The 24026-nt window shown below is 30.1% G+C and overlaps 2 protein-coding genes across 5 annotated transcripts in view; one reads left to right on the top strand and one right to left on the bottom strand.

Annotated features, from left to right (window-relative positions):
* Positions 1-8685, bottom strand: part of LOC107437928 (RAD50-interacting protein 1) — a gene marked incomplete in the record, with an annotated part of 25344 nt that extends 16659 nt beyond the window's left edge. Inside the window, 4 exon segments of the mRNA XM_043050843.2 lie at positions 715-849; positions 5727-5900; positions 6886-7124; positions 8381-8685. Coding sequence (XP_042906777.2) covers positions 715-849; positions 5727-5900; positions 6886-7124; positions 8381-8515 — 683 coding nt within the window.
* On the top strand, positions 8683-24026 carry LOC107438477 (GTP-binding protein 1). Of its 4 annotated transcripts, none has more exons than XM_016050782.3 (11): positions 8683-8870; positions 9426-9609; positions 11329-11437; positions 14267-14447; positions 16064-16316; positions 18152-18247; positions 18367-18605; positions 20029-20173; positions 20856-21038; positions 21648-21783; positions 23564-24026. In XM_016050782.3, the coding sequence occupies exons 2-11, from the start codon at positions 9478-9480 to the stop codon at positions 23920-23922; spliced, it is 1833 nt and encodes a 610-aa protein (XP_015906268.1). In that variant the 5' UTR covers positions 8683-8870; positions 9426-9477; the 3' UTR covers positions 23923-24026. The 4 variants fall into 4 exon arrangements, with proteins under 4 accessions (XP_015906268.1, XP_015906267.1, XP_015906270.1 ...); XM_016050781.4 differs by having other exon boundaries at positions 8788-9217; XM_016050784.3 differs by having other exon boundaries at positions 8850-9009.

Below are 24026 nucleotides of genomic sequence, written 5' to 3'. Positions count from 1 at the left end.
TCTCTCAGATACTGCAGTTTTTCTAGTTTTGTTTCTCACTTTTATTTTTCCATTTTTCTGCTGGCAACTTTACACTTATTTCAAATCGCTTATGTTTCTTCTCATTCATGCCTGGAAAATCTTGAGAATAGAAACACATTTTTGAGTGCTTTAAACATGGCGACTGTTGTTTTCAATTTGCATATCTTTGAAATGAATGAAGTTTTTAATCAAGTTATATCTTTACCACTTCAGTTTTTTGGGATTATTCATTTAATATAAAGGTTACATACTGAATCAAATTCATTTTCTGAAATAAGTAAAAGATACAGTGAGTGAGCAAAATAAAATCAATTTGTGATAATTTGAATAAAGAAAAACCAAAAGAATTCCAGTCGTTTAGTTATCCACTAGGATTGAACTTAAATTTCTTTGCTCTTCCCTATTGGTAAGAGTGACTACCTTACCGACTGTGCCATTATAACACTTTTTATAAAACAGCAGGATGACATATGCCAGAAAAAAGAAGTCAGATCCATACATTTTTTTTTTAAAAAAGCAGCCATATTTGTGGAAAAAACTGGGTCACAAAAACAATCTGACAATATACCAAAAAATTTCGCATTTTTTAACGCTAGAAATACTATATATACTCTTAAAATTCAAAGTTCACAGTTTTTAACAAATAAGAATCAGTTTTCAAAAACATTTTTAATTTAAATGAAAGAAGGATACGGTAAGGAAATTTTACACAAAGAGAGAAATAACTGCTTGAATTTCAGCAGAACATCAATTGCCTGATTGGCAGGCAGCCTTATGTTTGTTGACAAAACAGGCCAATGTAAACTGTTAAGAACTGCCTGGAACTCACTAGAAATAAGAAAGTATGATTTAGACACAAAATAAAATTTAAAACAAAAATATAAATATTTTAAAATCAAATTTATTTAATGCTTATTTGTTTTGAGCAATTTATAATGCAAGGAAAATAATACAAATATTAATACTTAGTTAATATATAAAATAATAGAAAATAAAATAGTGCAACTTATTTTTAAAAAGATAAGGGTGCTCTTTAAACCCTAGTCAGCTAAAATTATAAAAAGAGTAACTATAATAATCAGAAAATAACTTAAAAAATATATATATATTATTTCCTTTTTTTCTATACTTTGATTTAAATAAAGTTTATCTTGATTGAATCTCATAAAGGGACTATAATATACATAACACAAAATACAAAGCCCTTTATCAAAAAAGTGGAGGATCCCCCCTCCCGCTCTCGTAACTGGTATGCGGCCAAGGAACCGGGCTCTTCACTTGTTCATATAGGTCATAGGTTCCCAAAGTGGACCCCTAGTTGTCCATAGGAGACCACACAGGAGTCCACGTAGACGTGAAAAGAAAACAGGGGTTCATAAGTTGTACGTGGGGGCCGACGAAAAATTTTCTGGGTTTCATAATAAAGAACAAAAATTTTGGCTTGGATTTACTTTAAAAACTTTACGCAAAACCTTTGATGTTGAACACTAAAGGCGAATCGATATTTAAAGTCCTGAGTGATTTTTTTACAGAAAAATCTATTCCATTTACAAACATTATTCCGGTGGCAGCAGATGGAGCTCCTGCCATGTTCGGGCGATATCGTGGGTTTATAAGCCATCGTAAAAGAATAATACCAGGACTAATTGCGATTCACTGTGTCATCCACCGACAACACCTTGTAGTGAAAAATTTGAGAGATAGATTGCACCAATCGCCTCAATTTGTGATTAACGCAGTTAATAAAATAAGAAGCAATGCTTTGAATAACCGTTTATTTGCACTATTATGCGATGAAAATGATGAAGATTTCCAAGGACTGCTCCTTCATACTGAAGTACGCTGGTTGTCGAAAGGTGCATGCTTATCGAGATTTTACTCACTTTTCGAATCAGTGATAGAGTGTCTGGAAACTAAAGCACCAGATTTAAAAGAAAATCTGATCAAATATGAAGCGGATATTGCGTACTTAACAGATTTGTTCATAAAATTCAATGACGTTAACTTACAGTTACAAGGGGACAACCTTAATTTAATAAAAACAAAGGGTGTAATTTCGACTATTCTTGGTAAATTGAAATTAATGAAGCAAAATATTAGTCGGCGCGAATTCTCCCAGTTTCCGCACTTGTCACAGATGAATGCCTTGATGAGGATATTCAGACATACGCTCAACATTTGATCATAACCCCATTTGATGTAACGGAAGAGGTACAAGAGGAGCTACTTGAGCTAAGCACCAACGAGGAACTGAAGGTGAAATTTAAAAAAGGCTATCAAACATTTTGGCTGCAGGCAGAAATCCCCGAAAAAATATCCTGGGCTGAGGGAAATTGTGAGAAAATATTTGATAGCGTTTCCCTCGTCATGTCTTGTCGAAAGAAGTTTTAGTGGTGTTACCAACCTGTTAACAAAAAAAAGAGCAGATTGAACATCACAGAATGGGGAGATTTGAGATTACTTCTTACAAAACTGAAGCCAAATATTGATAATTTGCTGTCAATTCATCAAGTACATCCGTCTCATTAAAAGTATGACTATTTTTTATTGTTAATTTTTATTTTTGAGTTCATTGTTGATTATTTGTCAATTGTTGATTGTTTGTAATAATAAATGTTTATAATTTTGTATAACCACAAGTATTATTTTATTAAATAGGACACAAGAAAATGGGCTACTTTTTTTCTCTTCTTAACACCACCATCTTAGGGGGATAGTTTTTAGGAATTTTGGGAATACAGTAGAAATGTAGCAGCAGGGTGTCTACCAAAAATAGTAAAATTTTGAAAGTGGTCCATGAAAAAAAAAGTTTGGGAACCTCTGATATAGGTGATAGAGCATCTCAGACAGCAATTTCCAGATTGGCAAGTGGACACACGAATAGTCTCTTGTACCTTGAAGGAAGAAAGACTTATGCAGTCTGCTCCAAATGTGAAGCCCAGCAGGCCTCTGCCGAACATATCCTTGACTACTTGGGCCTTTTCAAGGAGGGTCAACAACTTATTGGATCTTGTCTGACTCCGCCATACAATTGGAGGATAAGGAACAACAACACAAAATACACCCATCTAATTATGGTCAAGCACCTAAATTTTGACCCCAGTCAGATGACATGAATAGCACCCGAGTTAGTACTTATCGCAAACCACAACCAACAAGAGGCGACAAATTTCACGTGCACCTTGCTCGAGACAAGTGATGCAATGTATAGGGATTTGGCCGAATATTTGGGCGAAAAAATCAAAGAAATAGCAACATTTATTTTTTTAAATCATTCAGAAATACTATTTAATTAATCTATAAATAAGTTTAATCATTATTGAAAATTAATGAAAACTTAGCTGTATTGATGGTATGTGGTAAAGAGGAAAAAATATAATCGATATCCATTAGAGATATTTAAGATAAAAAAATGATTTAAATCAATTAAAAAAAAAAGCTAAAGTTGTAATTTGAAAAAAAAAAGAGAAAAAAAAATTCTCCTTATTCTTAAGCTACCTTTAATGCTAAAAGTAATATTTTCCAACAAAAAAAAGTATACAAAAAAGGTTAAAAAAAATTTAGTCCATCAGAAATGCTTTTAAAAAAAAACTACATTATCAAATAAATGCCACAAAAACAAAAGATTATTACAAAACCGAAACAGACAAAATAAAAATCGATATGTCTAATAAGAACGTCGATAAAAAATAAAAGTTTATTTAAAAAAGAAAAAGCTTGATAAAAACAAAAAAAAATCAATCTTAATTTTTAAAAAATAAAACATTAAAAATCTCAATTTACCCTTTTTACATTGTCGCATTTTTAGAAAAAAAGTGACGATAAAAGAATAATGTTCATTAGAAACACTCTTAAGAAAGGCTGTGTCATAATAAAAACACGGATAAAAAGAAAATTAATCAAAAAAGACAAAGGGGAAATAGAAATTTTTTTTTCTTAGTACTTAAAAAGTTTAAAGGTGAAAATCACAGCGTTTTTGCTGCTGGCTATTTGTCATACCAAATAAGAAAAAAGTAACAATAAAATCTATCATAAATATGTTCTATTAAAACACACTATAATAAAAACAATAAAAAGGAAAAAGCATTCTCAATTCTAAAAACAAAAGTACTGAATATAATACGTAATATATGTTCGCCAGAAAATTATTAAAAAAATCAACAGAACAAAACATGTGATTCAATATAAAGTTATCTAGTTTCATCTCTTGAAATTTTGCTTTGCCATTTGTCTTCCAGAATATGGAAAGCAAATGGATTTGCAAGCACATTGGAAAACAAATTTACCAGCACATAAATTTTAAACTAAACAAATATGTGTAAAAACTATAGCAGATAATTTATAATAAAAATACTATTTTAGATTATTTTTTATTTAATCTCTTAAAAAAGAACTCCAAAAGAACTTGGCCAAATGTAATTTTTCCAAAAATAATTTGGCCAACTGAATATTCAGTAAAAAGGGTCAAATACCAAATATTCATTACATTTGTACTCCAAATGCCACTGGTTCTCTAACAGCAAAGTTGGCAACACCTTTATCGACTGCATTGTCTAAGCACTCTGGCACAAAATACATTATCACAAACACCTATTAGTTTTAGGAAAGTTTGAAATTCCTTAGACCAATTCCATTCATCACATATAATTTGTGATGGTTTAATTGTTTCTGAACAATCACTGAAAGATTCCATGTTTTACAAATATTTGGTCAGGTATATTAAAAGAGACACATAATGACATTAGATAAGGAATTTATTCAATGGTTTGCAAAAAAATATCTTTGATAAGTTACTGCAGCTGTGAAATTCATTGCAAAACGTATGATGAACTTCAGATGCTTAGTTTTACTATTCATCTGCATAAAATTTTTGAAGAAATTAAACTAAAGGAATGTTTCTAAATCATTCAAGCAAAAATAAAAACTTCAGGAACAGTCAAATACTTTTTTTTTTCAAACTTCTATACACTATTCAAGAAGTTTAGGTAAACCGTACAGGACACAGTTCAAAATGTGTTTTTAAGAAATGTACACAGTTTGAATGTAAGTATAAGAAAATAAACACGTCTCAAAAAGTGTGTTTTAAGAGATTGGATGTAGCTCAAAATGCATTAAAAACAAGTTTGACTGTAAATCAAATATAATGGTAAAATAAGATTATTTCTAATTGATAAAGACTTTTTCTTTCAGAGAAATAATTTATATTGCTTAAAACTTTTGCTTTTGGAAATATGCCCATAGTTTATATTGAAATAAAAATTTAAAAAAGAAAAAAACAGAGTTTTTAATTCTTCTGGTGAATACTAGTATCGGAAAAAATTCAGCATACTAAAAGAATAATACGTAAGATAATTACATTTTTACTTGGTAAAATGTTTTTCACTAGAGTGTAAAAAATGCATATTTAAAATTATTAAAAAAATAATATGTAAGATAATGACATTTTTACTCGGTAAAAATGTTTCATTACAGTGTAAAAACTTAACACTTCCTTCCTTTGTTTTTAGTAAAATCCTCATAATTTATAATGAAAAAAATTAAAAACAGAGTTTAAAAAAGTATTTCTTCTTAACACTATTTTGTAACAGTAAAAGTACTAGCACTAAAAATTATTAAACTATTTAAGACAAAAAACAACAAAAAGTGTAATATTGATAACAATACACCATATTAATTTCCAATAAAATAATAAACATGATAATTACTTTCCAAGTTTATCTTTAAGAACATCATACCAATACTGCATAGTTTTTCTTATATACATAACTAAATTTTTACAGTCAGACCCACAAAGAACAGTCCAAAATTCTTTGAAATTAGAAAATATATCGACCATCTGAGATATGTCATTGCTTTTAAGTGCTTCCTCCATTCGAAAACTAAAAAGAAAATACAAATAAAAGTTATTAACTATTAATAAGGAAATGGGAACATCAGAAATAATAAAAAAAGGCTTCTGACTGGAAAACATAAATAAAAATCCTAACAGCACACAGGGTTCTTAATCAATTTTAGAAATAGAGTCTTTTTCCAAGAAATTTTCAATAAAATTTCAGATTACATTTTTGTAATACAGGACAATATTTCAACAGAAAAATATTTTTTTTATTTAATAAACAACAAAACTTTTATTTTAAATAGAAAATATGTCAATTATCAAATTTTTCAAAAAACAAAATTTCACTAGGCAAAAGTTTAAAATGAAGGTTTTATAACAATTAAGTTTATAAATTATAGATAATATATATGCATATAACATTATTTTTCATTATGGTAAATTACATATTGCACTTGTAAAGAAATGTGTCCCGATGAGAACTTTGACTTTTTTCCATCAAATTTTTATTTTTTATTTTTCTAATTATCTTATGTTTATATATATATATAACGCCTGTAATAGATAGTAAATATGTTACAAAATTTACATAGAAAGTTTTACTTTTTTAATCTTTGTATTATTAAACTATAAATATGATAATAATTGAGAAAAAATTAAAAACAAGAAATTTTTAGATATAGAGTAGTTTCAAAAATTACCTATTCTATTAGAAATAACTCTACAAAATTTAACCATGTTACAGCAGAATTTTACAATGAATAATAAAAATAGATGCTGAATTTGTACATTTTGATTATTACTGGGTACTTTTCAATTTTAAAATTGGTAATTTTTCAAGTTAATTGCAAAATTTTTTCCAGGTTTTGACATAAAAATTGCATTATTCTCTGACAATTCCAGGTTTCCTTGATTTCTTGGTAGACCTGATCACATTCATCAAAACAAAGTGTTGTAATAAAAAATTCATAAAAACGAAAATTTTGTAGCCAAGTCGTATAATCAGTTAGTTAGACAATAGTACATACTTTTCATCTTCTACTTTCAAAATCCATTTTATATAAGAATTGAGAGATTCTATTTCCTTCAACTCTTTAATTTTGGAATAAAAATCATCTTTTATCGGCCTCATTTTTTCTATTTCGCTTGTTGCAGAAATTTCTAAATTTTCCCATTTTTCTCGCAGTTTTCTGATATTTTCTAAAGCCTCTTCCGCGACTTTCATAGCCTTTGTTACATGTGACGGATCTCTGCTATGCGGCGAAATCTAAAACATAAAATAAAGTAGATTATGATTGCATTAGAATGTATTCCAAACACAATTACCTTTTCTATACAATGGCAGAAAAGATGGAAAAGAACACAAAATATAAGGTAGGTACTTTATTTACGTCACACTAGAGCTGCACAATGGGTTATTGGCGATGGTCTGGTAAACATGCCATCGCAATTTTGATCCCCTGCAGAGAGGGTGGCTGACCTGTTTTGGCAGCCCGAGGACCTGCGCGACAAGTCAAGCACTTTATAGTAGAACAGTTTAACGAGGACCGTTACCGAGCACCCTCGGTCCCTAGGCAGGCTGATCGTAGTGGTCACCCACCCGCTTACTGACCCCAGCCAGTGATGCTTGACCTCGGTGTTTTACTGGGATCTGTGTCTTTCTGAGCAGTCCACTACGGGACTGCTATTTTAAAAAATGCCTATCAAATCACATAAAAAATTTTAAAAAATTGCAAAACCATTTTGCACAAAATGAAAATATTTAAGTAGCTTAAAGTATTTTATTTATATATATGTGTTCATTGAGAGTCGAAATAATTAATGTAAAATATCAATGAAGTTCAGGAATTTAATCTTTTTAAATTTTAAAAAGTCAGAAATTTCTTCAATAGTCAGAATCTCTTGCCAGAAAACATAGAAAATTTCTGAATACTTTTTTTTGCATTGGGGGCTGCAAGAAATCTCCCATCGCCTGAACATTATTGATATTAGTGAAGCTTAATTAATTGTGGTAACAGTACCAATGACATGTACCCATTTGGCTCTGTAGTAAGCTTTTCATACTGATATCCATTGTTAAATTCTATACAAAAACATAGCAATAATAAGCCAGTATCATGAAAGAAACTTAAATAAAAATAGTAAATACGGCAAGTTCAAAGGGAAAAATTCCTAGCCAGCTTTAAGCAAGCCAATATAACGAATTTTTTTTAAAAATATTCTTACAAATACAAGAACAAAGATTTCCCGATTTGGATCTTGACGATAACACAGTATATGATTAGAATTTGAAACAAAAAAATATTACATTTTGCACTGAATAATAAGCTATGTGGATAAATTTTGACATTAGATTTGACAAATAGATTTCTGAACATTGAACATATTAACACATTACGAATTAAATTCCAAGATATATTAAGAATTGTAGCAATCAAAACTTGATTTGAACGATAGTCGATGCGATAATATTTAATTTATCATTTTTAGAAATCATAAGCACAGTGATTTAATCTTACAAACCTCACATTCCAGAGTTTCCTCACACTTTGTTAAACGATCTATGACATCATGTATTTTATGCATATTTTTTATATCATCTCCAAATTCAGAGTTAAAAAATTCTGCAACATCGTCAGTAATTTCCGACATTTCCATCTTGCTATTTTGAAATGTTTACAACTCGTCTGTTTGTTTTCTGAAACACTGCTAAGGTTGCAGTTAACAATTCAAAAACATTTTCTAATAACCATTTTGTGTAATAAGTTTTATTAAAATACAAAGCTGTCAAGAAAACATATTACGAAAGCAAAATATACTACCCAAAAAACTTAATTAAAATTTGGCATCTAAACAAAACTTGTGAATGAGTAGAAAACGTGGCATCGTGGCAACAGGTTATAACCTTCAAGGCCTGTCTGTTTTAGTCACGTGACTTTTTTGTTTTGTTTGAGTCTATATTTGTACAAGTTTCGGTTTATAAAGCTGCAAAAACTTATCGTTTAGGAAACAGGTGATGAATTGACAACTTTCTCCTTATTGTTTTGCATGCCTTTCTTCCTCGAACACGTTGGAAGCTAAGCTAGTTATTCCACCACATTGGACACGTATATTGTCCCATATTAAGTCCATCTATTTCAGTTTCCGTAAAAGTAACAAAATTTCATCATTTCCTGGGGGAAATATCCCCTTTCCTTTATCAAGATAAATTAATCGATGATGATTCTGATGCAATGTTTTGCAAAGTGAAATAATAATCACTATGCAATATCTGTTGTAAACATTTATTTTCTATCGCAACTTTCGGTTTATCACTTGAAAACAAACTACTGTGTTTATATTGTTGAGAATGATTTTTCAGTATGTATTTAAGTAACACTACTTGAAAAAATTTAATGTGTTGAAGAAAGTTTTATAAGGCTTTTTTGAATTATGTATGTTTGATAATCTATAAACATTATTCAGGTTTATTTATTTTAACTAAAAATGATGAAAGTTTCTTATAGCCTTACATTTATATAATGCGTAATAATTCGTTATATGTGGTTTTGCCTTATTTTTTTTTCAGAATGACTTATATTTGCTGGCGGTATTCATAAGTTTTAAATTTTTATGCAAAAATGGCTGCAGTAGTGGAATCAACACCAAATACTGCTTTAAATCTGAATGACATATTCCAACAAAATGTAGAAAATAGCTTTGTTTTAGATGCAAAGAAAATAGAGGATAACTGTGCGGAATTAAGGGATAAAGTAATTATAATATTGATTTTTTATATTTTTCATTGTTAATGCTTTACGAATAATACTGATTAATGCTTTAGGATAGCACTTTGTGTTTACAAAATTTTAAAAAAAATTATGTTTTTTTTTGTTTGGGGTAGTTTGAGTTCTATTCTTTGATGTATGTATTATATATTTTACTTTTTTTGATGTGGCGATTATTTTACTGCTTAAAAATTCCTTGAATATCCTAAACATGATTCTTAACTTAGATGAAATTGACTGAGAAAATTTCTGTACTAGTACCTGAATCAAAATGGTGGCTAAATTTTGATAACAATTGAGCAAGGGCATTTAAGATAATAAAAATTAACTCACACAAAAAGATTAACTTAAGAGTAAATTTCTCAGCCACCTAATGGCTTCCCAATATATATAATATATTTTTCATTTAAAGCTGTTTATTGAGGGTCACATGAAATAGCTCTTAATTGCATGATCTTTGGTCATCTGCCTGGTCAAGTTTTGTCTATCTTTAGTCAGCAAACCTTATACTAATTTTAAAAATAATGCAAAACATCAATATGAAAAAAGAAACTCAATTTTTCAAAAATGTAAAGCATTTTCTGTCTAGTTTTTTCTTATTTAGAAAGTTACTCCAGTACTGCATTACCTGAGCTTATAAAATTTTGATAATTTATATCTAGGTTAAATAATTTTGGCAAATTGGTAATTTTTTTAAAAAAATAATTTAATAACTAAAAAAATCTTTTAAGTTATTTGCTAGTTCTAGAGCCATAATTCTTTGTATCAAGATGGTTTACATAGTTTAAAATTATATCTTACTTCAAGTATGAGGCACTTAAACTTTTTTTTAATTTCCTTGGGGAAGGAGCTTCAAAAAACATTGTTAATATAAGTATGAAAATCTTAGCAACTACATATGAAGGAAGTGGGAACCTATATTGAAATAGCTGTTTTATTATTTTTAATTTTTTTTATTATTTTTTTTTAAAGAGAAAGCAATGTTTTGATAAAGTATGGCGTAAATTAATTTTCTAAGTTGCAAAATTTTTTATTTGCTGTAATGACTCAGTAATGTATGACTGACATATTTGTTTCTCGCACACATATTTGTTTTTATACACTGTTCGCAGTGTTTTTTTATGAGTCTTTATAGTTTTATTTTAAAGCAAATACATAGCAAATTTATTTATTTGCTTTGATGACTCAGTAAGATAAGACCTGAGCCTTTTTCATACCTGCCAACTTTTAAGCGTTTGGTGTAAAATTTTATTTCTATATTTAAAGTGGTAGTAAATTGTATGCTTTCTATATATTCCTTGCATTTATTAACTTAATTTATAATCTTTTTGACCATCACTATTTTTAAAAAAATTAAACATGTAGTAATATGTAATACTGTAGTGGTAGTCCGCATAAGCTCTCTCAAATTACGGCGTATGTATCTGCCTAAAATTGTAATTTAAATTCCATTTTACTACCACTGGGGGAAATCATCCTCGCAAGGATTAAAAGTTGGCTGGTATGCTTTTTACCCAAATTCATCAGCTGACTCTCATATACATTTCAAAGCACTGTTTTCTTCTCTGTCTCTATAGTTTCATTTCAAAGTAGTAGTATAGTAATTTTCTGTTGGTTGTTGTATTGTATTCTGTTTAAGTTTTCCTATTTATTTTCATGTTTTTATTTTTATAATTTTCATCATATTTCTTTTTCTTTCAATAGACTGCATTAGTAAGTCCAACTGCTGAGCAGTTTGATGCCCTTATCCAGAAGTTAGCTCTACGACTTGAAAATGGCCATGGAGAAGTTATTTTCAATGTTGGAACGGGAGGTACGTTTGTTCAATTTTTAAAATTTAGTTTCCAAGTATTGTTTAAACACTTGAAAAGTGTAAAACATTAAGAAAACATTTTTTGAAAATTGCTAATTTCTTTAATTGCTTTAATTAATGCAATAAAAATTCATTTTATTTTGAAAAGAGTGTTATAATAAGCTAAAACTTATCATGCTTTATATTCAGATAGATAATTTAACTATAGGAAACTGCTGATTAAATTGCAATTAACAATTAATATTGTATATTAACTACTTATATATAAAATTTCCCTGTGAAAAATGAAGACGTTTCTTAAATATTTTAAAATTAAATACATAATTATTTATGAAACTGTTAGAAGGGAAATTAAATTTCATATTAATAAATGTAGAATAGTATTTAATATTTATAACCACCATCAAGTTTTCCAATTAAATGACATCTGTATTAAAGTAAGAAAAATTTAATTGTTTATTATGATACTTTTTCTCTTTCATCTTATACTGAGGCAGTTGTGTAAACATCTGATACAGCTAAACAAATACCCTCGAGTAATGAATACTGAACAGTTGGATCAATAAAAAAGAATGCTTCTTAATTTTTGTTCTATGATATTATGTAATGAAATGTGTATTATGAAGATTATGAATTTTTTTCTTTCTCAAAGAAAAATATTTTAAGGATTAACTATATTAGAATCATGTTATTTTTATTGAGAGTTATATATATATATTATGGTGCAATGCAAATAATATTTATATTTACACTTATCTTTTATATTACACTTAAGAAATATTTATTCTGCATCTTTCAATATTGGAAATTATTTCAAAGCTAATGGAAGAAGTTTTGAGTGACAGTTTTAAAAAATTTTAAGATTTCTTGTAAAAAAATCTTATTCCAATTTTATTTAATTACTGTAGCATGATTTCATTTCAAGTCTATAAATTGTGTGTACCTCCGTAGATATAAGTTCTAAATTACAATCCTTGAGTGTTTTTGGCAGCTGATTTTCCAAAACAAAGGCAAAGCTTAATTTTCATTTCGTGTTTTTATCATATAATTTTATTTCACATCTTTAAACTTTAAAGTCAATTTACTCAAATTCACTGAAATGCCATTTAGAATCATCACCCGCTAGAGATAAGTTTGGACTCACTTCTAAAGGCTTGAATCTGAATCCAAACTCACATTTGATGAGAATTTTTTGTGCTTGAATTCAAGTTTTAATGTGACAGTCAAATAAAATATAACGTTGATATTATCTATTTATAGATTGGGAAAATTATCCTAGTTATCTAAAACAAATTTTTGTATATTTGTTTAGTTTAAAAGTAGTAAGAAAGTATATGAAAGTTTTATCGTGATGCTGAGCTCAAACAGTTTTATTGCTGATGAGTGTGAAGCCACATCTTTATCACCCACTTAACTCTTCAATTATAAATGTACAGTGCGTCCAAAAGGAAAAGGACCACCCTTTTGATCAAATCTTCACTTTCTACGACTCTATCTTCATGGTTCAAGGAGGTGATCTCAAATATGCTAATTAATTAATACAGACGATATTTTATTCTGTAAAATCAGACACAAAAACGTACTTTCTCTGAATAAGCATACCTTTTTTTAGCAGATTCTGATTTCTGTCCCTTTTAATATAAGGGTTGGCTGCAATCTGGAAAATATGGTCCCTGTTTCGTCGGGAGAGCGGTTCAAAGTTTGAACTTTTAAAACTTAGTTTTACTTTTGATGTATTTGCCTTTATCTTGATTTTAAGCAAAGATTGTAATCATATTTCCCAGATTGCGGCTATCCCCGGTATTTGAGGGGTCAGAAATACAAATTCATCGAGGTAAAAAAGTATGTTTATTTAGAGAAAGTATGTTGCTGTGTCTGATTCCGTAGCTTGAAATATGGTCTGCACTTTTTTATTAGCATGTTTAAGGTAACCTCTTCAAACCTTTAAGATTGAAGTTTAAGATCAAAGGTTATTGAGGGTTGTCCTTTTTCTTCTTTTTTTTTGGTGCACTGTACATTTGTTTCATTAACCATAATTTTTAGATTTAAGTAATTTTTCATAATGTCTTGTAAAAAAAAACTTATATTAATTTCTCTTAATTGTTTTTGAAATAGCTCATTAGAATCTGTCTGAAAATTTATTATTCTTATTTAAAGCTTATTGTCCCAAAATTAGTAATTCTATTCTTCTCTAATCTATTAATTTATAAAATTCAAATTTAGTAGTTAAAAGAATGCTTTAAATTCTTAATAACTTTAATTTTAAGACTAGCTTTGATTCCAAAAATTTTCTTCACAGTAGGGAATTTTAAGCTAGGGTTTGATCCCTAGTTCTAGTTTGAAAATATCTCCTACTTCAGATTGATGGGTACTAGCCTATTTCAGAAATAAAGGTAGACAATAAGCAATGCTTACCACATTACCACCATCATACATTTAGTCACAAAACTGTGGAGCTAAAATTTCCATGACTCCTTGGCATACAGCAGGTTGTTGTGGGAATGCTCTTCTTTTTAAAGTTGAATTAAAACTCTAGATAAAATGAAGATGTTTGCTACTGGTTTAATTGATTTAGTTTTTTTTCTCCTGTCTTTCAACTTACTCATATTTTAGAAGAAAGAAAATAGGTTGCCTAAAAAAAAATTGTTTAATAATGTTTCTTAACTAGATTTAATTTAAAAAATAAATTAAAATATTCAAATTCATTCATGTTTTTTTTATTATTTAATTTTAAAAACTTTTTTAACTTGATTGTTCCTTTGTATGTTTTGGTAGACTGTTTCAATTCATAATCAATTTATTCAAGTTCTAATTATTTCTTTTCTTTAGACAATGGTAGCTCTGGTTTATCAGAGGAAGAATTGGAAGCTTCTGTTGCCACCCTTGAGAGTATGGCCAGTACACTGGAAGCTGATTGTGTTTTGTTGAGAAAGCATAAAGTAGAACAAGGTGCTGTATCTGAGTACTTAGTTCGCAAGCGAGCTAAAGATAATGACTTTGTTGAAGTGAGGTATGCCCATTTTTTTATTCAAGAACTTAAATTGCACCTTCTGCTTGGTTTGAATTTTAGGTTGAAGTTGTTTAATAATGAAGTATAATATGTACGTGCAATTATCCTGTGCATTACATCATACCGAGTAGAATAAATAGCCATAGGGTTGTTATAACCCTATGACAAATTCTATTGCAGGGATTCTCAAACTGTCTACCATCACAGTTGTGTCTTCTACATACTAATCCTTGTAATCTGTTGCCATTCATAAATTGATAGGTGCTCCGGTGGCATGTTTGATTGAGACATAGTTTACACTGCTGGTGGAGAGCTAAAGGTTGTGAGTTTGATCCTGATGGCAGATTGAAAAACTGGCGTGTCTATGCAGCAAGATTCAAGTTAAGTCTGCCATGGTTAAAAGTCCAGTCATTTGTTTTGGGGAAGTTTGGTGTGGGGTTTACCAGCTCAGATGCTGTCCACGTCGTCTGATCAGGATCATAATTATGTGGCATTCCTGCATGATTGTGAAAAGATAGAGCCCTGAGAAACAAGACTTCGTGTAAGATATGAGCATCCTGTCTTGAGTGAAAAAACAATGAGGGTTGATAAACAATGATTGCTACTTAATACTTGTGCAAAGCAGGGTTTTCAGCAGTTCTAAACAGCGAACATTGCATAAAAAGAAATGCGAGTAAGATATGGTACTTTCTTCCTTGATTTTAAATATTGTGTAACAAATTCAGCATACCTTTGAGTGTGGGTTGTTTATTTATATTTTCTCTTACATTATTAGCACTTATATTAGAATTAAAACTGTCTTATTAATTTCAATTAATTTACTGGAGCAGAATTTAAGTACTAATTGTCATCACCACTTATTTCCATAGTTTCTGTTTCATAGATTTCCGCTTATGAAGCATATATATTCATATTAAATATCATGACGCCCGGTGGCTGAGTGGTAGCGCTTCGCGCTCCCTTGCCACAGGTCCTGGGGTCGATCCTCGGGCCAGGCAAGGTTGACTCAGCCTTTCATCCCTTCAGTGGGTCGATAAATGAGTACTAAGCAAGCTTGGGAACTAAACACAGTGGCCCCCCTCCCCCCAAGCTCTTGGGCGCATTCTTGGGCAAATATTAAATTCTCCCCCAAGCTTCAAGTGGGCGCATCGTGCACACACCTTCCCCCCTGGTGGGGGCCCCTGACTAAACACTGGGGGTTCTGCGCTCGGCTGACCACTTAAACGGAAACATCTGCTCCTGCACCCCAGAGCCCTAGGTCAAGAAAACTGAGATGGGCACAATAGGCCTTGGCTCTCTATGGGCTGTCGTGCCACTGAGTTTAGTTTAGTATTAAATATTATACTACAAACAAATATTATGTGCCAGAGGTGCGGTAGGATAATCTTCAAATCTTCATCTTCACAAGGTTTTCAAATCTTGTGAAGATGATGCAGATTGGAAAAGTTTGTGAACCCTTGGTTTATTGTATTAATCTATTTGAAAAATATGTGAAATGAGGAGTATAATATTAAATTTTAGAATGTTGTTACTATTTTAGGTATAATTAAGTTATTTTTCAATTTAAATTGAAACTGTGGTATTGTAAGATAATTTAAAATATATTTTTTCTTTAGAGTGGCAGTTATCGGTAATGTGGATGCCGGTAAAAGTACCCTTCTAGGTGTTCTGACTCATGGAGAATTAGATAATGGCCGAGGTATGGCAAGGCAGAGGCTGTTTCGTCACAAGCATGAAATGGAATCCGGTCGAACTTCTAGTGTAGGGAATGATATTTTGGGTTTTGACAGCTGTGGAAATGTTGTTAACAAGCCCGATACTCATGGTGGTCAATTAGATTGGGTGAAAATATGTGAAGCAGCTTCAAAAGTGAGAATTTTGTTTTTGTTATGGAAGAAAGCTGCCTTTAACTGTTTCAGTTTCTTTTAAAGTAGTAAAATAAATCTTAGTAAGCATGGTATAACATAAAGTACTTTTTTATATTATTATTGATAAATCTATGTATTTTATTTTTAGCTTTTAGTGTGTTAGTTAGCACAATTTGAAATTAACTATTTAGTTGAAGTTAAATTAACTAAGTAGAAATAAGGCATTTTGAATGAAATTGCTTTGTTTTTGACTAGCATTCTCTTACTATTTTTGAAAAACTTTTGTTTGATTCTGTTAAAGGAATAAAAATTTTATAGGTTTGTAAACTAATCTATTTCAAAAGATTATTGAAGATATTTTTATTGCTTTAAAAATTGTAGTTCTAAATAATATTAAGATATTTTTATGAAATCTTGACAGTGTACTAGTTTTGTTTAATTTAAATTTTAACTATGATAATTGGATATTTTTGCAAAAAAAAAATTTTTTTAAAGAATTAAATAAAGATTTTTTAAAAAACATTTTTATTCTTGACAAGAAAAATAAAAGCTAAGATATAAAGTTTTAGTAAAAAAAATGCAGAAAAAGAAAAAAAAGATAAGATTAAATAAATGAATGATTTGTATTTACATGTTCACTAATTTCTAATGTAGTTCATAAAACATAAAATGAAATAAAAGGAAAGAATGAAAATGAAACATAAAAAAATGGAAACTGTAATAATATTTAAATTAATTATATTAAACTGACAAAAGTAATTAAAGAAAATTTTCTGCAAAATATATCACGTTTCATTCTTGTTGAGACTATTTTAGAGTCTTTAAATAGTATCTTTGTATTTTAATTCAACTTCATCTTTAAATTCTGTATTATCGTTATATTACTATTATCTTTAAACTCTGTATCATCCTTTTATTACTATTATCTTTCAATACAGTATTTTATTTTTTGAATAAATTTATTTTGCTTCAAAAAATTTTTCTTATTCTTCATGCTGTTAATTTTTTAAAATATTTTTTTTTAAAATTTTGAGTCATTTTATTCGGTTGCCAAATTTGTTAAAGATAAATTTTATGCATATATATATATATATATATCTCCAATTGCAGACTTTACGAAATGAATCTGCAATGCCAATCCTTACTTTATTAATCCAAATTTATCTGTTGCTTTAACACAGTCTGACAGAGATTATCGTTGTAAAAATTCAATTTAACATTGTAAACTTTGCACATACAGTGGAACCTCTTCGGAGCGATCACTCTCCATTCCACAGTAAAATGGTCGTTGATGGAAGTTGGTCATTCTTGGGAATTACCTTCATTAACTTTAAAATGTTATCGAAAGTTCATGAATTTTCGGAAGCGATTTTAATTTTAATCTGTGTCAATTTCTTGGTGCGGAAATGTCACTTATGTTGGTGTCATCAAAACCGGATCACTGAATAAAATTTAACATTCTTAAAATTGATACATAATAAATGTAGTTTAAATTTAAGCTGATATTTTATGCAATGACACTAAAAAAAATGGAATAAATCCCTATACAGTTACGTAATAAAAAAATCTTTATTTTTTATTCTTTGTGATATTCTCTCAATTCAGTTTTTTAAAATTTTTATTAGAAGTAAGTTTAGGAATGTTTTAAAGGTGTGTCTTACGAATTTTCTTTCATGATTGCTTTTTAAGAAAAAAAGCTGCTGTGTTGGAGGATTTCTGCTACAGGGTACATGTATATATAAGAAATTTCAAATTTTACCAATTTTTTATACTGTATTGGCTGATATTTATGAATAATTAATTCTTTCATGTGTAAAAAAGATGATTTTGTTCTAGGTGATCACATTCATTGATCTGGCTGGTCATGAGCGTTATTTGAAAACAACTATATTTGGAATGACAGGACATATTCCAGATTTCACCATGTTAATGGTAAGAAATTAAATTGCTTTAATTAAAAAAACATTTATATAACTATCAGTTCACTAAAAAGCAGAGCTCCTGCCTGCATGTTACATTTTAGTTGCTCATAGATTGAAATAATTTTCTAGGTTGGAGCAAATGCTGGCGTTGTGGGGATGACGAAAGAGCACCTCGGACTGGCTTTAGCATTGAATGTCCCAGTGTTTGTTGTGGTCACCAAAATAGACATGTGTCCATCAAACATTCTGCATGATACTATGAAACTGCTTGTGAGAATATTGAAATCACCCGGTTGTCGCAAGATACCTGTTATTGTTCATTCTGAGGATGACGTAATTGTGTCTGCCACTAATTTTGTTTCTGAAAGGTTAGTATACAGAGTATTTGTTAGAATTCCCTTTTTGAATATCCACCCACTTGGTAAGTCAAAACATTTTCTACACCCCCTTACAAAAATTATACCAATATTATATTTTGTTCTATTTTATGTATTTTAATAACCATATTAAGATACATTACTATTACCATGCCTTTGATGCAATGAATATATATATATACACTCTATAACAAAAAAATCGACGCACCAAGAAGGAGTTGTCCGATTGAAACGAAAATTGGTGGATAGGAAGACAATGTACAGAATAGTAAATGATTAAAATTTCAGAACAATTTAATAATTTACTGCAGAGTTACAGTAACAAGTTCAATAAGGTGTTGACCCGTCTCTAGCCTGGATACAAGCTGCCACACGGCGTGGCATAGACCGATAAAGCTCTCGGATGGTCTCTTGCTGTGTTTCCTGCCAAATTTGATCCAATTCTCAAGAGAGGTTATCAACATTCCGTGCCAGATGCAATCTCCTTCCCATCATATCCCTGACATGCTCAATTGGAGAGAGATCTGGTGATCTGGCAGGCCAAGGAAGAGTTTGACTAGCTTGCAGACAGTTCATAGCAACACACGCCGTATGTGGTCCGGCATTGTCCTGCTGAAAAACCAGCACAGGGCGCTGCTAAAGGAACGTTAGCAAAACAGGTCTTAGGATGTGGTTGACGTACCGCTGTGCAGTAAGTGTACCTCTAATGGCGACCAAAGGGGTCCGGCTGTCAAAGGAAATGGCACCTCAGACCATAATGCCTTGTTGAGGACCGGTATGGCATGCAATAGTGAAGGCAGGATCCCCCCTTTGCCCCGTGCATCTCCAAACACTTCTTCGATGATCGTCAGGACACAGTTTAAGCTAATTTCAAAAAACTTAACACAGCTGAATCCAAAATGTTAGAGTCAAACTATCTAACTCTTTCAATTTTCGATTCTAAATGTCTCTATAACTGAAATATATCTAAAGCAACTGTAGATTGAAGATTTGTTTAAAAATTAAAAAGGTAATTTATGTATGGCAAAAACTATATTGATATGAAATTAGTTTTCCTACAGCAAATGTTAAAAAACCAACTCCCACTTCGTTTTTTTTTTTTAACAAACTTGTGCGATATGCAAAATTGTTTTACTACCTTAAAAGTAAAATATTTATAATTTTCTGTATTTTTCTTTTAAATTTAAAAATATAAACATTTAATTCACCCTAAAGTTTAAATTTTTCTCTGCACCTCTTGCAAAAAAGGTTATTCAGTCTTATTTTCTGTTTTTGTAATGTATAAAAATATTATTGCATAGGTTATTATTGGATAATTATATAAAAATGGCATTGTTAGATAAGTAGTTAATTATAGTTTTATTATACTTTAGTTGTTTTTTGTTTATTGCTGCACTGTTCTGATCTCTTCTAGGTTATGCCCAATCTTTCAAGTTTCAAATGTTACAGGAGAAAATCTTGTACTACTAAAAATGTTTTTGAATCTTCTGTCGACAAGAGTGCCAAACTCTGATTCTGAACCTGCTGAATTTCAGATAGATGATACTTACTCAGTTCCAGTGAGTTCTTAATCTTAGTTTAATTAAAGATTCTCTATTTTATTATTTTAACAGTATGCGATGAGTGTATTTGAAATGTTCAGTGCTCAAAGAATAAACGAACCATCCTTAATAACTTTTGATCAATCTTCTTTGATTGATGTAAAATAAGCTGTTAATACAGGAGAGATCAATTCGTTTAAGTTTAGAGAAATTTTGTCTGCAAATTTTTTTAAAGTTTTTTGTTGTCAGTAAGGCTAAAATAAATTTGTTGGGCTCTCTGCTGTTCCACACTTTTCAGCCAACAGTCTTTTGGATACTAGTTTGCTAATTTTAATATCAGTCTAATCTCCTGACATTTTTGTTGTAAGTTTCTTATCTAGTAACTTTATAGGACTTACATATCTTTTTAAAAACATCTATTTTTGCATATTGATTTGTCAGTGTAGTTGCAAATCAAACTTTAATGTAATTTGTTTAGACTAAACCACATTTTCTTGACTTTGAATAGTAATATTGTTGTATGTATATTTTGTCACAGAAGATTAACAGGTTTTCTGCGTGTCTATTCTTTTTAATTCATTATAAGCTTGCAAAATGGTAATTATAAAAGTTTATTTAGCATACTGTAATATTAAAAATCTTATATGATTATTACAGAAAGACGTTTATTAAAAAAATATTTTGAATAAACTTGTTTTAGGGTGTTGGCACTGTTGTATCTGGCACTACACTTAAAGGGACTATTAGACTGAACGATACCCTCATGCTGGGACCAGATCCTTTGGGTCACTTTCAGGCTGTGGCTATTAAATCTATTCACAGGAAAAGAATGCCCGTCAAGGAAGTTAGAAGTGGGCAAACTGCTTCCTTTGCTCTCAAAAAAGTATGATTATGGATTATTTTACACATAACTGTAACTGAAATCATTTATTATACACAATTTTATTTGTTATCTTTTATTCGAAATTTTATGTATAATTATGACTGTTAATTTGCATTATGCACACAAATAATTATAATACAATTAACTATTAGTGTATTTTCATTTATATTAATTTCAGAAATCAACTTATAGTTTTCCAGAGATTGTTTCTATGGAAATAAAAGTTTATAATGAAATTAAAATTATGTTTTTGCTCCACATTCAATAATTCAGTCTAAAAAAATCAATTTGAAAGTCAACTTTATATTTTTGTGAGCTTGCAGTCTAGTAATTTAAATTAATCAGGAATTTACAGGTATTATATATTACTGTAAAAGAATTTTAGTGCAGTAATATTTTTTGAAATTATTTATTTTTAATCCAATTTCAATTTATTTTAAATATACAAAATATAATTCATTATACTATTAAATTTTTGAACTATTTTTAAGAAAATCCAATTTACATAGAAAAAATACCTGATTTAAAATGAACATCACAAACTCTACATGTTCATAAAATGCCATGCATTACAACTATATTTTAAAATTATATTGTTCTGATTTTTAGATAAGGAGGTCAGACATTCGTAAAGGAATGGTGATGGTTTCTCCAGCACTAAATCCTGAAGCCTATTGGGAGTTCAAAGGAGAAATTTTAGTGCTCCATCATCCCACAACTATCAGTCCCAGATATCAAGCAATGGGTAAGTTGAATGACCATCTAAACAAGGAAGCAGTGCTTTCTTTATTCCACAATGTGTTCTTAGTTCTGGTAGTCATAGGAACAAAAAATATTCGATAACTTTTGCTGTTTCAGTTCTTTAGTTAGACATACCACTTATATAAAATATTTCATATAAGTTATGGAATTAAAAAAATAATTAAAATGCGATCTTTGCGTGAATATCGCAGAATTCTGCGTATCCATTGGTTAGCGAACCCACGAATCAAAAACTTAAAACCTGAAAATATTTTGAAGCTTTTTCTAATTCCCGTTAATGAGACATTTACAGGGTGCGTAGCGTTTGTAAAAAGTACTTAAAGGTGCTTTTTGGGGGATTTCGTTTTTAAAAGCTTTTAAAGGTGCTTTTTTCAGCTGGCGTTTTTAAAAAGTGCTTTTTTTTCGAATAAGTTTTTTTCTCCCTTCTGGTGGATCGCATGTATTTCACGAAAAATGGGGAGTTTGCTACGTAATCATTCACGCGGACTTCATGTCATACCCACGCTATGACTTGCGCATGCGCGCATACTTGAAACCGAAACCCGAGTGCTCCTATTCGGATAGAGAATGCCAGATTCTAATGAAAACTTTTTCTTTTTAATTAATTTTAATTTTGTTTTTGTTTATTTAATGTACTTCTGACACTTTTTTTGACGTAGAGGTCAAGGGTACTTTTGTTCTGAGTTCAGGGTCAAGTTGAATTAACTCGGTGATGTGGGAAAGTACTGATTGTTTCGATTTACGCCCGTTTCTTTTTGGGTTTTTTTTTAACGCTAAAACTGTTTATAAAAGTTTTTGTTTTTCAATAATATCATTAATTGAATATTAATTTTTTTAATGCTTGAAAATTTTTGCAAAGTGCTTGAAAAGTTTTTAAAAAGTGCTTATTCTTGATTCAAAGATTTGGCTACGCACCCTGATTTACATACATTCTTTCTCCAAACATGTCTTACGTGATTCTTTCACCAATTTGATTTTTTTCGGTTTGGAGGATTTTCCCTATTTTGAATATTTGTGTTTGCCCAAATCTGCTAATATTGTGATTCATATTCACACAATTTTTATTTTAAACATTGATTTTTGTATTTACCTGTTTTAAAAGCCACTCTTTGCAATTTGCATTCACACGTTTTAAAAATTGTATTTACACGTTTGTATTGTCACGATTTGTATTTACACATTTTTAAACCAATTATCCTGTGTAGTGTTCATAAGAGTTTTAAATCCAATGCAGCGATTCGTATTCACATGTTTTTAAAATTCAATACTGCAATTCATATTCACGCGTTTGTAATAGCAAACATACATTTTTGCATTCATACTTAATTTAAAAACTATGCATTGCGATTCGTATTCGCGCGACCTAATAATTATGCACAGTTCACGATTCACGCACAGTGCACGGTTCATGTTTGCACGATTTAAAACTTCATTATTGCATTTTATATTTTGACTTTTTTAAAATCCAATATCACTATACATATTCATGGTATTTTAAATTCCAATATCGCTATTCTTGTAAAAAGTAAGTTTTTCCTTCAATTAGTTGCTCTAAAGGTGTGATATTCTGCATTAGTAGGTAATTTAATTATAAATGCTAGTTCACAAAGTTATATTAAATTTAAAACATGTATGGTGTATCAATAGATAAAAAGTTTTTGCTCTTAAAATTTTCAGGGTTTTTCTTTCGCTTCCACAATCACCCGTGTTATTTTATCAGTTGTCATGACTGAATTTATTTATTTTTACTTCTTTTTTTTCAGTTCATTGTGGCAGCATCCGCCAGACAGCCTCTATTCTCAGCATGTCTATGGATTGCCTACGAACCGGTGACAAGGCACTGGTTCACTTTCGTTTCATCAAAAACCCTGAGTACCTGAGGGTAGGGATGCGTATGGTGTTCCGAGAGGGACGCACTAAGGCTGTCGGGAACGTCTGTCAACTCATACCAAATGCCGCACCATCGACCATCGTCACCCGATCGAAACCCACCAAAATGAGACCGTCCTCATTGAGTCCATCTGATAACATGATGAAGCCAGAAAATGAACCTCGCAAACCGAGTAAGAGGAGCAGGGGGCGGCACAGGGGGAGCCGCCCTTTCGTTCGTGTTCCTGTATAAATGCATCAGACATTTGTTTGCTGCTGTATGACAGCAGGTTGTTGTAAACATGCACAATGATCCCATTGTATTACATTTTAGAATCATAAATTATTTTTAACATC

Source organism: Parasteatoda tepidariorum, chromosome 6 (genome assembly GCF_043381705.1).
Source record: "Parasteatoda tepidariorum isolate YZ-2023 chromosome 6, CAS_Ptep_4.0, whole genome shotgun sequence".
In the NCBI taxonomy this organism is placed as follows: Eukaryota; Metazoa; Arthropoda; class Arachnida; order Araneae; family Theridiidae; genus Parasteatoda; species Parasteatoda tepidariorum.
This window is presented reverse-complemented; position numbering and strand designations above follow the sequence as displayed.